Consider the following 15420-nt stretch of genomic DNA (forward strand, 5'->3'; position numbering starts at 1 on the left):
ATGATGATGATGATGATGATGATGTCTTTTTTAACAAAAGAATGGAATGATTTGGGAAGAGCTAATCTCCTGATCACAATCACCTAGTATCCCAGCTAATTAATTCTGGTCACATAATATTGGGTTTCTCTTTTTTTCCCTCATCGTCACACAGTGAACAGACCCTCACTCTTTCCCTTTGGAGCTTCCAAGTGTGCAAGACCTCCCTATGTCCCGATGGGCTGAATTAATTGAGAGGATTGATTGTCTTGGATCACTGAAGAGGGGTCTGTACAGCAAATAAGCCCTGCCACTCAAGGTGTTAAGTAGCCCCTCATCAGCCAAGTGCCTGTGATGATTGCACTTATTTTTACACGTTTGACCTAGTTTCAAACCGTGTCTCTTCATGCTGTGATTCATTAGCCACGTTTTAAACCATCCCAATCGGGGTGAGGTGACACTGCCTGGTTTGTGCCAGAGTCTCAGATACAATTTCTCCCTGGAATTTAATATGCAAGTCTCCCTGGAATTCTGTTTTAAGAAGCAATTTCCCATCCTGGCATGCTGCTTGGGTATGGATGAGTGGCTGCCTCATTCCTAGGTAGTAAATATGTCGATTACAGAATTTCTGCCAGGGATGAAAAGAAGGGGATTCTTGCTAGCCTGGAGACTACAAGGGATCCCTCCACCCCTCTGTCCCCCATGTAGTATTCAGGCTTTTCCAGGTTTCTGACAGGGCTGGGAGTTCAAGCTCCTACACTATAAAGTTTGAACAACGTCACTGTTAGGGCTGTCTAAGTTGCTAGGGCAAATGCAGTCTGATCAACATCCCCTCACCCCCTATTCCTATGTCTCCTTCTAAAAATTTACGACGTGGTGGATATGGAAGTAAGGTCTCAAACTTTTATAGAGGGGCAGGACACAAATGCCATTTTTGAGGAAACTACTGAAAAAGAGACACACGTCAGAGAAGTAAAATGTTATTCCATGATTCTATCACTGTGTGACAAAAGAGGTGGTTTTTAAAATCCAAATGACAGAAAGGAGACTTTTCTGAACACGAAGCTGCTGCTAGTGTCTCACTCCGTTTCAGGTTATCGATCAGTCGCATCGGTGTGATTTCCCACAGATCTGATACCAAAGTGGGCTAGACACCATAGCAGAAAAAAAAGATCCTTCTAGTCGGAAGTAAAACACTGTCACTTTTCATTAACAGCCAAATGCAGGTAACTTGTCCAAACTTCAGTCACATTGCACTGCAAATCGTACTGAAAGGCATGCAACCGGGTTTTTCTACGTGGTAGTGAGAACTAAGAAATTAACAAGCTGGTAAAAGTAATTTTGATTGATCAGTGAACTACAACACACCGACCAACTCCTAATAAAAAGATAATGGTTTCTTTCATAAAATAGCCACTCTCTCTAGATGGGGACTGGAATCCCCCTCCCTTTTTATCTTCTAAAATGAAGAATGGAAGTTTCTCTAAACAAGGCTTAAGACAATGCATCCTTTTCAAGCCAATTCCAGGCAACTTGAGAGCCAAGGTTTGTTTTTCTTCGCTTTTTTCCCCTTTCGAATTCAAATCAAGCCGTTGGAAATAACAAGCATTCCATGTCTATGCATTTGAGAAGCCTGCAATTCTGACAGTGGTGGATTTTCCGCTACATACCACCACACACACACAGACAAGCTCCCAGTCTCACTGTTCATTCAAGTCAAAGCTTTAAAAGTAAACTATTGTCCAAGAGATGATCGCATTTTCTCTTAGAGGACCATCGATCATAAAAAATAAAACCTACACACATCTCTTACCTTGAAGCAGTGGAATTACCTGCAAAGGATGGTCCCCCTTCCTTGCACAATGAGCCAGGCTTTGACCAGCAGCAAAATTACTCCAAAAGAAGGAATAATAAGTCCTTTATGTTGTAATTTTCACTGTTTATATGCAAGAAGTGTAGTGGGTCTGCTCACGTAGGAATAAATAAAAAGCCGAACAAACTGCTCGGCAGCTACCATGTGAAAAGAAAAGACCTCTAGTGGCCACAGGCTGAATTCTTTAAGGAAGGGAGAGGAGAGATGGAGGGAGCAGCGGAAACACACGCTCCCGTGTGTGTATAGACACACACACACACACATGCAGGCACACACACATGCACATACACACACTCCTACACCCCTCAAATGCTAAGGTTTCTCCTTTCTTGCATTTGGCCTGGCTGGAGGTAGAAACGAGAATAATGGTTTTTTCTTGATGTAAGTGGGAGCCGGTTAAATTAGTGACGGCGGTGTTGTGTCTAGTTTGAAAGGGATAATTTCACACACTCACTACTACCTCCTGGGGGCCTGAGCAGGAAAACAAATTTGACTCTGGCTCTTCAAGGAGGTGCCACTCGGTGTAGAGGCTACAAGTTCCCATCAACAAAGCATCATCAGCCATTGTCCCTGAGAGTCTCAGCTTTGTGATCTCCTCCGGATTTGCATGTTTTCTAGTCATTTATGGTGTGTGGGTGTGGTGGTCACTTGGCAGAGAGAGCCAGCTTCCTGGGCTTGTAACCTTCGCAGTCATGACAGGCACCTTGCTTAGAAGGGCTCCATGGCTGTTTCAAAACGGAATAATTTTAAACAAGGGCTTTGCATTTTTACTTTGTTCTGAGACCTACTAATTATATAGCTTTTCCTGCTGACAAGGAAAGCATGCTATCTCTAACTTCCCAATTGGAAAGAACTTAGAAACAAATGAAAATCCGTATCATGGGAGCTACTTTTGGGAGTGTAAGCTTACAAAACAGTTTTCCAAAAGGCTTCTTGTTTCTCTACCACTGGAACGAAATTGTAAACCTGGGAGGAAATATATACACATGAATATATACATACAGGCATACCTTGTTTTATTATGCTTCACAGATACCTGTTTTTTACAAATTGAAGGTTTGTGGCAGCCCTGCATTGAGCAAGTCTCTTGGCACCATTTTTCCAACAGTCTGTGCTCACTTCGTATCTCTGCATCAAGTTTGGAAATCCAAGCAATATTTCAGATTTTTTTCATTATTATTATACCTGTTATGGTGATCTGTGACAGTGACCTTTAATGTTACTATTACCATTATTTTAGGGCACCATAAACAAACTTCACGAAGGCAAACTTCACTGTTCTTTTTTTAAGAAACTGCCACAGCCACTCCAGTCTTCAGCAACCACCACCCTGAACAATCAGCATCCATCAGCATCAAGCCCAGACCCTCCCCCAGCAAAATGCTTCCTATTTACTGAAGGCTCGGATGATCATTAGATTTTTTTTAGATCATTTAGTTTTTTAAATTAAGGTTTATGTTCTCAAATTAAAATTTATGTTTTTTAAAACATAATGCTATTGCATACTTAATAGACTACAATACAGTGTTAACATAACTTTTATATACACTGAGAAGCCAAAACATTCATGTGACTGGCTTGATTGTGATATTCACTTTATTGTGGTGATCTGGAACCAAACCCATAATATCTTCAAGGTATGCCTGTATATATTTCATATTTGTTATTAACAAAAGAAGAACTTTTTATATATATATATATATAAAAGGCAGCAGTTTATGGTAAAAAAATGCTTTTTTTTTTTTTTTTTTTTTTGTTCAAACATAATACTTCCAGCCAGGCCATCTTCCACAAGCCCGTGCTTGGCTGGACCACAGTGGAACTTCATTTGGCCAAGATGGCAGTCCCAGTGGAAATGTGCAAGAGACAGTCAAGAATGACTTCTCACCCCTGGTGGATTCGTGGCTAGTGCTTTGTTTACTAGGTTCCGGAATAGATCCCCCTGAGTGCTGCTTGCAGACACTGAAAACTCACCCTGATATGGACTGATAAAATCTGGGAAAGAGGAAGCAGAAGAGGCTATGCTGATGTCTTCTGGTGCATGAAAGGGTGTGGTTCCTCCTCTGCTCCCAGGGTCTCCTCTCTGTGTCCCTGCTTTGATTGCCCCCTTGTTTGAATCTTTCTGGTACTTAGCTGGCTTTGCAAATTGAGGGTCTTACTCTTTTTCTCTCATGGGTTAATCTTCCTTTCCTGACTAGATATTAACTCACAAACAGCAAGGGCCATCTCTTCTCATTTCCTTCATCCCTCTCAGCCCTTACCAACTGGCAGGTCCCAGGAGGTGCTGGGTTGCCACTGACTGATTCCTGGTGATCCAACTACGGATTCCTCTGCAGAGAACTTTAGTGCATTTCAAGGTGCGAAAGGAGCCATCTGATTGGTTTGGTACTCCTCTAGAGGTAGATTCAGATGATTTATTGTCCCATTTGACAGATGAGACAATTGGGACTTACACATGTAAAATTATTTGTCATAAAATGAAACTGTCTCCATGATTTTGATATAGGCTGAATTTCCTGACACAAGTACAGTGCTCTTTCCCCAGTGTGCGAACAGCAGGAGAGGTAATGGATCAGGTGTTATGTTTATGTTTGGCACTCCTATTATAGTCCCAGGCATATAATAGTACTCAGTAAATACTTTTTTGAGGAATGAGCCATAAGGAGACATTTTCTCACAGGGAAGTTTTCCATGGTCCTCTCTCAACTATTTGTGGTATTTTTCTTCATTTCTTGCAGAGTCACTTTGTGGCATGTATGACAGCCATCTTAAACCAGATGGGTGACCAGCACTACTCCTTCTACATTGAGACCTTCCAGACCAGCTCTGAACTTGTGGTGAGTCTGTAGGATGCTGGGGGCGAGGAAGAACTCTTTCATCTCTGGAACATGCCTTCTGTCCCTGTCAGAGAGACCTGAATGTCTACCACATAATCTAGATATGACTTAACCAATATGTACTGATGAATCACAGACATTTCAGGGTTTAAGAGCGTGAGTGTTAGAGTCATATAGTCTTAGGTTTGCATCTAGGATTTGTCACTTGCTAACTCTGTGACCATGGGCAGGTGAATCTCTTTTATTTGTAAAGTGGGAATAATATAATTTATGTCGTACGGCTAAGAAGGGGTTGCATGAGAAGACAATAGCTCTCATGTAGTAAATGCTCAGTAAAATAGAGCTCTTATTAAAATCACAAATGCCTAGAGGAAGTTGGCCTCTGGGCCCCCTTCTTCTAGCCTCTCAGGAGGCATTTGCTGCAAGACCATCTGCCCGTGGCCTCTGGCTTCTATCTCTGAAGCTGATGACTTCATTAACATAGAGCCCAGCCCAGGCTATTCCTGCCCCAAGGGTGGAGCAGAGCACCCTTTGCCCTCAGTGTGGCCACCTTTCTCACTGTCTTGTCGCTACCAGGTTCAGGAGTCCCACTGCTTGAGGTCACTCTCAACTCTCCCTAGAGAGACCGGGGCACCAAAATGGGATCAACCTCAGAGAGAGGCTCATTAAAAAAAAGAAAAGGAATCATTAGAAAGTCAATGCCCTACCCCTTCATCCATTCAGTAGTGAGATGTTCTCTCCATTGGAGCAAGACTGGCAAGAAATGGAACCTTTCTCTCAACCTCCAATTTCCCTATAGCTTAAGACATGGAAATAGAAAAACTGGACTCCTAATTTTTGATCCTCTATGGAAGGAAAGGTCTCTGGGGGAAGAAGGTAAGAAATGGAATTCTTATTGATTGAACATACACATTTTCTTACATAACCTTCACAAAAGTATGACATGGGAATTAGGAGTCACATTTCACAAGTCTACAATCTGCTTGCTCAAGGTCCCATAGCTAGTATGTGGCGGAGGTAAGGTCTGGACATTGACTGTAACCCTTATACCACGCTATCTCTTCTCATTAAGAAGCCACTCTTCCCATCTATGAGCCAGGGACCTTCTTCATTTCCATAGGAAGGGGATGTGCCTGTGATGAGAGTCACACTTCCCCACGTGACATCAATTATGAATAATATAATACTCACCATCATCATCATCACGTCATGAGAATTTGTAAGAGACCAGGCTCTGTACTAAGCATCTGATTGGCAGTATACACTTAAGCTTCACAGTCACCCTTTGAAGTAGATATTATCCCCATTCTGCTGATGTAGAAACAAGGACTTAAAGTATTGAGGTAGTTTTCCCTAGCAACAAAGATTCCTGGAAAAGAATAAATGCCATTTCCAGAATTTTGCAACTTAGCTTAAAGCAGTGATTTTCAAATTATGTTCCTCCTATCCTCACTATGCTTTACCATAAACGTGCACACACGCATGCATGCACACAAACACACCTGCACACACACACACACACAATTCCACCAGAGCTGTTCTACCTTTATATATTTTATATATTGGGCTCCAGGTAAGACTTTCTTTGAACAAAGAATTCTGCTGTTAAAATAATTTGAAAACCACCAACTTAAGGAAACAACTCTGGACGAATTTCCTGTAGATTTTGAATTTTACCTAAAGCACACTGGTGGTATGACTTCACTACCTCCAGCTCAAAAGGGTCTCAGTGCCAGTGATTCTGGTCTTAGCTATCTGGATTTGTCCTTATTTATTTTTTATTTTTTGAGACAGAGTCTCGCTCTGTCACCAGGCTGCAGCACAGTGGTGTGATCTTGGCTCACTGCAACCTCTGCCCCTCAGGTTCAAGTGATTCTCCTGCCACAGCCTCCCGAGTAGCTGTGATTACAGTGTGCGCCACCACGCCCAGCTAATTTTTGTATTTTTAGTAGAGACAGGGTTTCACCATGTTGGCCAGGATGGTCTCAATCTCTTGACCTCAGGATCCACCCTTCTCGGCCTCCCAAAGTGCTGGGATTACAGGTGTGAGCCACCGTGCCTGGCCTCCGGATTTGTCTTTAATTTGTATTCTCCAAAGATGAAGAAAAAGTTTGGCTCACTGCAAAATCTAGGGAGGGTGCTGAAGTCCACTTTGAACCTCTTCAAAGGAGAGGAAGAGTTCCTGTCATTGTGTCTCATTCAGTCTGCTTGTGTGTGTGTGTGTGTGTGTGTGTGTGTGTGTGAGAGAGAGAGACATATGAATTGGCTGTATTTACAGCACTGCTAATTAGATTCATTTTAATAAGAGTTTATTTGCTCAATGACCTGAGATGCTTTCATACAGTGAGATTATTTCCTTCTCAAATACATATTTGGGAAAATGATTATAAAATTGCTACATCAATGGTACATTTACTTCTTTATTCCCAAATATGAAATTAATAGTGCTTTATTTTGAGAGCATTTTCACATCCCATATTCATCTTCCACTGATATTTGGGAAACGGCATTCCAGCATTCAATCTTTAAGCTTCCATTTAATGTAGTTAATGAAAGGCTGTGTCCTTTCCCTTTTCCTCCCTCCAAAATATAATAAAGAAAAAATTTAAAGAGCCGACAAGCTCTGAGTTCCTGTAAAACAGAATGACATGTGTGCTGTGCTTCATTGTTTCAGGACTTCTTGATGGAGACGTTCATCATGTTCAAGGACCTCATTGGAAAGAACGTGTACCCTGGAGACTGGATGGCCATGAGCATGGTTCAAAACAGGTGAGCTGCTACCTGCTTCTATAAAGCTACCTTACCCAGCCCTCGCTTCAAAGATCACTTATTTCGAGTTAAAGTAGGGACAATTTCTCCCTGCTGAAAAGAAATTAAAGTGTTAAGGCATCCTTTCTATCTTTAAACCCAAGGAAAGACTCCTCACCAATCTTGAAGCTACTCAAAAAGTCCTCGCCACCTTCTCCATTTTTCAAATCCCTGTTAGAATATCATACTTCATCTCTGAAGCCTTTCCTAAACTCTTGGGACAGGAGATCTTAGAAAAGCATTTTAAAATATATTATTTTAATTTTTAAAAAATAATAAAATATATTCTGTGGCATGATAAAATAAGTTTAGGAAGCATTAATTAAATGGCTTTGAATAGATTTCCATGCTGCAGGACTTCTCCGAGCTTTTAATATGATAATGTGATTTTTTTCTAAGAAGAGGATTTAGGATACAGCATTCCATGTGCCCATCCATTTGCACATAGGATGTGCATTTGCTGTGTCTATGTGTATATCTATAATACCTGTTAACACTCCTAGACTATCAGTGTAACCCAAGTATAACTTAGATGTCCTATGGCGCATCAAGAGATAAAAGTAATTCTAATCAGTTTCAGTCTTTGCTGCTAGATCTCTTATATCATTTCACCAAAGTAAAATCCAAATTATAACATTCATTAATATTTTCTAATATTCCCTTGGGCTTATTTCTAATATTCCTTGGATTTTCCCCAGCCTCTCTCAGAACCTGATTCCCAAATCCTGTCCGTCAATTCCTTTAAAACAGCATCTTCTTGGCTCTTCTCTTTTCTGTCTCCCTGCTTTCCTTTGGCTTCTTTTATTTGTTTTAGACTCTTTCATGGAAAGTCCTTCATATTATACTGGTGTCTAGTTTTATCTCCCTTTACCTATTGCCCTTGTTTTATATCAAAAAAACAAGCATTGGGCTGGCAAAGATAGAAATATCTCTAGAGGGCAGAATAAGGGGAGAAGTTAAAAAGACAAAATCAGAATTTTCTGAAGTGAAAGGGAAAGAGGAAAGACTAACTCAAACTTGCCCAAGTAAAAAGAGAATGTATTAGCACAGATAACTGAAAGAACCCTGAGGTGTGGCTTCAGGCATGGACGTATCTAGGTGCTCAAAGAGCAATGAAGAGAATCTGTGTGTGTGTGTCTCTCTGCTTTTTCTATTTACCTTATTCTCAGGCAGATGCTGTCTTCATAGTGGGGAAAATGGACTCTAGAAGTTGCAGATATATTCCTTGTTGTATTTTCAATGACGATAGAATGAAAAGACTTCTTTTTCTCTAGGTACAGAAAAAATTCTGAGGCCAGTCTTCAAAGGTCTGGCCTGGGCTACATGCCCATCCATAGACCTCTGCGGCCAGCCGAATGAAATGTACTGTTAAATCAGGCTTGGATTTCATGACCCGCCTTTGGAACTAGGGGTGGGTGGTGTGGTCAGCTCTACCAAAACCACAAAGTCAGGGGATAAGGAAAGAAGCAGGGAGAGTAGTTCTTCAAAGGAAAGTCTAGAAGTTGTTACTAGAAAGAGGACTAAATGATGGGTAGCTGAATGCACAGATATCCGGCCTTGATCCAGGGTCTTGGGACTAGAGCCCTGGCCAGGCAACTTCTCCTTCTGAGATGTCTAATGGTCCTTCTGGAAGAAACATATGCTGGGCCCCGTGGGAGTGCTTTGAAGGAATATCTCCTCCTGAAATCCCAGCTTGATTCAAACTTTAGCCATTTTGGGGACAGGCCCCCAGAAATGATACAATAATCCTTGTTTCTTTATACCTAGAAAATTAGAATGTAATCTCCTAAGGGACTTAATAAATTGGAAATCTCTCCTAAATAGAAATAATAGATTTGTATCTCTTAAGGGTCAGCCAGGTACTTATTTTTTTTTTACATTAAAGAAAAAAGTCAGACTCCAGAACACAGCCTGGGCTTCAGACTCTTTAATTCTGCCACTTTCTCTTTCGTGGGAAGTCTTTTAACCTCTTGGAGTATCAGTTTCCTAGTCTGTAAAATGGGGATAATGGTAGTTTCTATTTCATGAAAATTGCGTTGTGTGTATAAGGATAGAATGAGTTACTCCTTAGCACAGTGCCAGTATCAAGGAAAAACTCAATAATAATAGCGTTGATATCACTAGGTGATGACAACAAACTTAGCCTTGGACTAAAGAAGCATGTGTTAATGTCAACCAGAAAAGATTACTTTTTTCTCCTTGCAGACACATAGCTTAGTTCGAAGATTTTCTTCATCTTCTAGCCAAAATGATCTCTTATATTTATAGAACACATGAAATGTTCTCACTATTTTTGCATTTTGTATGATATTATAATAGCTAACATTTATTAAGTACCTAGATCCATCACTGTTGCAAAGGCTTCACATGTATTAGTTCATTTAATCCTCCCAATAACTTTACAATGTAGAACAACTGTAATTCACGTATTATATAAGAGGAAGCTGAGGTGCAGAATAGATAAGTAACATACTTCCTGTTGCATTGCTGAAAAGAAACAGAAGCCATTTCATTGAAGCCAATGCTCTTAATCTCTCTATTATTATTATTGTTTTATTTATTTATTTATTTTTGAGACAGAGTTTCGCTCCTGTTGCCCAGGCTGGAGTGCAATGGCGTGATCTTGGCTCACTGCAACCTCCACCTCCCAGGTTCAAGAGATTCTCCTGCCTCAGCCTTCCGAGTAGCTGGGATTACAGGCATGCGCCACCACACCCGGCTAATTTTATATTTTTAGCAGAGAAGGGGTTTCTCCATGTTGGTCAGGCTGGTCTTGAACTCCCAAATTCAGGTGATCTGCCTGCCTCGGCCTCCCAAAGTAATCTCCATATTATTAAGTGCATTTTGCCCAGAGAGGTGAAACAACTCTCCAAGATCATGCCACTAGTAAACAATTTCAACCCAATTTAGATAAACAGAACATGTACCATGACTTATCCCAGACCAGTATTCCCCAGAATACCATTTTCTTTTCTCCAAAAAGATGCAACTTATTCATGTGGTCAGGGCCAGCTTCACTTGTCAGTGTGTCTGGACATTCCAACTAACTTTTCTTCCTTCCTTCTATGATCCGCATCTTATTATATTTGGCCTGTTTTTATAATTTTTCTATTATCACTTATGATTTCTGTATTATGTATGCATTAGTCATCTATTATTTACTTATCTGTTTGTTGGAAAAGGGAATGGGGTTTTCTAGATTTTAATGTCTCCCCAGCTGTGTACTGTTTGTGTATGCAGACATAGTGACACATCTCCTGCAAGAAATACTTCCTGTTACAGCGTTTTTCTTTTTGGTAAGCTGCAACACTGAGTAAGATCTGATTTACATGATGTCGTTAATTTTTAAATGATCGAGTTCTTTATAATGTTGTAAATGAACAAGATTATGCCTGGAAACCTCTTTTACCTCTCTTCCATCTGCACCTCACTCTAGAAATCCAACATTTTAAGGAGGCTTAGGATTTATACACATCCCTAAAGTTACCCTAAATGCAGTCAACCACCAAATATTTATTGAATTTCATGGGCATCCAAGGTTCTAGGCAATGGACAGGCCAATTTAAGCTATGATCCCAGAAGGCAGAGGGCTTCTGGTCTAGCCGGGGAAACAGTAAATATTCCCATGGAAATGTAAGCTGCAGTTGCTGTCATGAATTCGGAGCCCAGAGAGAGACCAGAAGCAGAACAGGGCAGTTAGGACTTATGGTTGCCTGGGTTCAAATTCCATCTGAGCAAGTTCCTTCACCACTCTGGACTCCGTTTTCCTCACTGTAAAATGTGACTAATAATGATACCACAAAGGATATTTGTGGGAACTAAAATGAAATAATATGTAGAAAGTAGTTAGAATAGTGTTTGACACACAGCAAGCGCTTCATAAATGTTAGTTAATTTTGCTTTCTATTTCTATTTCTATGGTCTGGATATATCCAAACTACTTCACTGAAGCACAAATCTGGGCTGGGTCTTGTCTACCTTTTCATATGGTGGTTCCATCAGTGTGCTGTTGAATCACTGACACCCATTTTCCGTTCATCCTACTACCTTAATTTGTAGTGATCATTCATTTTTGGGGTCCCCACCTCCTCCAATCTATGTAATCCAGAAAGAAAGAACCCTCTTTCTTTCTTTCTTTCTTTCTTTTTTTTTTTGAGGCAGAATCTCACTCTGTCACCCAGGCCAGAGTGCAATGGCACAATCTCAGCTCACTGCAACCTCCACCTCCTGGATTCCAGTGATTCTCCTGCTTCAGCCCCCTCAGTAGCTGGGATTACAGGTGCACGCCACCATGCCTGGCTAATTTTTATATTTTTAACAGAGACAGGGTTTTGCCACATTGGCCAGGCTAGTCTCGAACTCCTGACCTCAGGTGACTCACCGCCTCAGCCTCCCAAAGTGCTGGGATTACAGACATGAGCCGCCGTGCCCAGCTTACCTCTTCATGGTTTCCTTAATCAGCAAAAAACACCTAATCCTGACGTCCAGCTGGCTGCAGGATCCCGATCCCGGGAGCCTGCTGCATCCCTAACTGGAATCCCAAATTATGCAGAAAATGTTTGCGGGCACTTGGGGTGAACTGTGTCTTGTCACTGAGCTGGAATATGCTGATTCATTCTAACCTTTTGGTCCATGGAGCATTTTGTGTGTTGTAAACGGGGCACTTAAAGGCTCTGTGGGAGAATGGATATCCCAGTGGCTCAAGAGGAGGGATGTCTATGTCGTCCAGCCAATGCTTTCATCTTTAGTTCTGACCAGTAGAATCAACTACATCCCATGAATAACAGGGGATTGGGATTTGGATGAATAACAGGGAATTGGAATTTGGAGAGGCCCTTTCTCTCCCTTGGTGAATCTCACCAGATAGGGCATGTCTGCCTCCTCTCCCCTCTTTTATTCACATGATACTGCCTGTGGGCATGGGTCCATGCTGTGTTGTCACATGGGAGTATCATCAGCCTCGTATCCTCCTGCCCTAGAACTTCGAGGCAGTGGGCAGTTGAGGATAACTCTAACAACAACAGCTGACATGTACTGAGGACATCTATGTGCAGGCACTGGGCCCCTGCTTCCTGTACTGCATCTCATTTAGTCTTCACACATGGCTCCTTTTACAGATGGGGCAATTGAGATTCACAGAGGTCAACCACCCAGCCCACGGCTGCAGCTCAGAAGAGTGGCTGAGTGGGAAGGTGACGCTGGCTGGCTTGCAGCACCTGTAGGACTCTGTGCACCTTCCACTCCTGGGCCCAGGCCAGGGAGTAGTACATGTAGTGTGTATAGGCTTATTCTCGGCTGCCTCCTGACACCAGGATTTGTTCTGCCACATGAAGAGAAGTAGGAAGCTGGGGACTCGAGCCAGCAGGCTCTGTGAGGCCTCACACGGAACAGTTTTCAGGATAGCAAGCCTGGGTTTGGCTCCTCTTTCTGCCAGCTTCTTCCTACTCACAACAGCTGACTTATGTGTTCCCTGCTCTATTGCATATGGCTTCTGGTTCCTCATGGAATCATCTGCCCATGGCTTCTGCTCAAGGCTCAGATTGCATTCTCCCTCCTTGTGGGCTGGTTGAAAGGATGGATCTACTTGTGTCCAGGCTTGGGTATCTCCATTGCACAGTACTATACCCATAAGACTACCCATGGGCTGCTGGCCAGCCCATGCACAACTGCTTTGAGTCACGTGTTGGCCCTGGACCCAGTCAGCTGTGGGCAGGCAGCAGAATGATGTGGACGAAGTGCGAAGGGCTGCGTGCATGGCAGGCATGAGTGGAAGCATGCCAGTGCCGGAAGTTCAAGGAGCCAGTGTGTCCTTCTGGTTAATTGGAAACACTTTAGAGAAAGACAAACCTGAGTTTAGGTCTGGACTCTTCTGCTTCTTTGCTGTTTGAATGTGGGGAAATTATTTGCTCTTTCTAAGGCTCGGTTTCCTCTTATGTTAAATGGGTATAACAGTAGCTCCTACTTCAGTTTATAGAATTAAGCGAAATAACGTTTGTAGAGCTCTTAGCACAGGCCATATGAATGGTGGCAATTGATACTTCCATCATTGTTATTATCAATAAAGTGAGCTCACGGCTTGGATTGAACAGAATTACAGAGATGTCCTTGTGGACAGAACTGCCCTGTGGTTAAATACCTAGATTCTGCAGACAGTGTAACTACATGTAAATCCTGATTTTACATGTACTGCCTGGACTTTTGGGAAAGTTACCTAAACTCACGTCTCTAAAGTGGAAACCGTATCTAATTCAGAGATAGGTGAGCATTAGAAAAACAAAAGCAACAGAGGAAAGAATCCATGCAAAGCCCCTAGCGTGGAGCCTGGCAGGCAGTTGAAAACCGTGGTTGGGATTGTTCTTCCTCCTCTACAGCCACTAAGCAACACAGATGAGACACAGGAAGTGCTAGGTTGCGATTTGATAATGAACTTTGTTTTCAACAATTCAGGTTCATTGTTGACAGTAATAGAGTTGAGTGTGTTTTCATCCTGACCCACTTTACTATATGAGTGCTTAGGCTTTAAGTACAGTTATTGCTGTTGTTGTTGTTGTTGTCGTTTTGAGACAGTCTCACTCTGTCGCCCAGGCTGGAGTGCAGTGGCGTGATCTCGGCTCACTGCAACCTCCAACTCCCTGGTTCAAGCAATTCTCCTGCCTCAGTCTCCCGAGTGGCTGGGATTACAGGCACATGCACCATGCCCAGCTAATTTTTGTATTTTTGTAGCAGGACGAGCCTCAGACAAAACCTCTCAGACACCGAGTTATAGAAGGAAGGGCTTTATTCAGCTGGGAACATCGGCAAGCTACTGCCTTAAAATCCAAGTTCCCTGAGTGCACAATTTCTGTCCCTTTTAAGGGCTCACAACACTAAAGATTTCACATGAAAGGATCGTGATTGATTTAAGCAAGCAAGGGGTACGTGATAGGGGTTGCATGCACCGGTGGTCAGAGAGAAACAAAACAGGGCCGGGAGTTTCACTATGTTCTTTTATACAATCTATGAATAATATCGGTTTCTAAGTTATGAGTTGATTTTTAACTACTGGGGTTAGGCCAGGCAGGCCCAGGCCTGGTTTTGGGCCTGGCACTGGGCTGCCTGTCTTTGGTTTTACTTCCTTGTTTTTTTCTTAAAACAGGTACTGAGTATAAAACAATATAAAACAATATGAGAGGGTCTCTCTGTCTCCTCATTTTTAGTAGAAACGAGGTTTCACCATGTTGGCCAGGCTGGTCTCGAACTCCTGACCTCATGATCCACCCATCTTGGCCTCCCAAAGTGCTGGGATTATAGGCGTGAGCCACTGTGCCCGGCCTATTACTGTTTTTAAAAAAATAAGAAAAATGAGAAGAAAAATGCCTTATTTTTCCAAACCCAAGCATGGGCACCCAGAGTGAAGTGGTATTGTGATTTCCAGTGTGTGGCTATGAAAGGCTCTAGAGAAAGGGAGGAACTTTGATTTACCTGCTACTAATCTCCGTCATCAGCACGGGGCAAATCGGTTTGTGGTCATTAGACTGGCCTTTGAGGCTAGAGACAAGTTTAAGCTGACAACCAGAATGACTGTTCCTGGAATGACTGATAGCATTGTTGCTGCTGAGAGTGTGTGAAAGCCCTCACTTTGGTATTGTATTCGAGGTTCTGAGATGTTTACATATAATGTGACAGCCACTCAATGCATTTCCATCTGGGGGATCAGATAACTCATCTTTAAGGAGAGAATACAAAATATGATGTTGTTTCAAAGGCGTATTGGTGAATAACAGACTAACAAAACCACAGAAATCTCCCTTTGTGACAGCCTGATGGGGTGGCAGATTTTGTGGGATTTTTATTTCTGTTTTTGTATGGTGCTGCCTGCCTCAAAACTGGCTGCTAACTGAGCCCTGTCCTCTGTCTGCCCTGTTGTCTGGCTCTTGCCTTTAG

General features: G+C 42.2%; 2 protein-coding genes across 5 annotated transcripts in view; one reads left to right on the forward strand and one right to left on the reverse strand.

The window, feature by feature from the left end:
• The window catches only part of INSYN2B (inhibitory synaptic factor family member 2B), a 119463-nt gene extending 117488 nt beyond the window's left edge, over positions 1-1975 (reverse strand). The window contains exon 1 of one of the 2 annotated variants that reach the window (XM_045395047.3): positions 1812-1975. The gene's annotated coding sequence lies outside the window, so the exon portion shown is untranslated. Of the gene's footprint in view, positions 1-1792 lie in introns of both variants that reach the window. The other variant, XM_005558487.5, reaches the window with a different exon arrangement.
• DOCK2 (dedicator of cytokinesis 2) overlaps positions 1-15420 on the forward strand; it is a 436348-nt gene that overhangs the window by 332118 nt on the left and 88810 nt on the right. For all 3 annotated transcript variants that reach the window (XM_045395044.3, XM_045395045.3, XM_045395046.3), the window contains 2 exons: positions 4591-4689; positions 7364-7458. In XM_045395044.3, the coding sequence (XP_045250979.1) occupies positions 4591-4689; positions 7364-7458 (194 nt within the window). The remainder of the gene's footprint in view (positions 1-4590; positions 4690-7363; positions 7459-15420) is intronic.

Source organism: Macaca fascicularis, chromosome 6 (genome assembly GCF_037993035.2).
Source record: "Macaca fascicularis isolate 582-1 chromosome 6, T2T-MFA8v1.1".
Classification (NCBI taxonomy): Eukaryota; Metazoa; Chordata; class Mammalia; order Primates; family Cercopithecidae; genus Macaca; species Macaca fascicularis.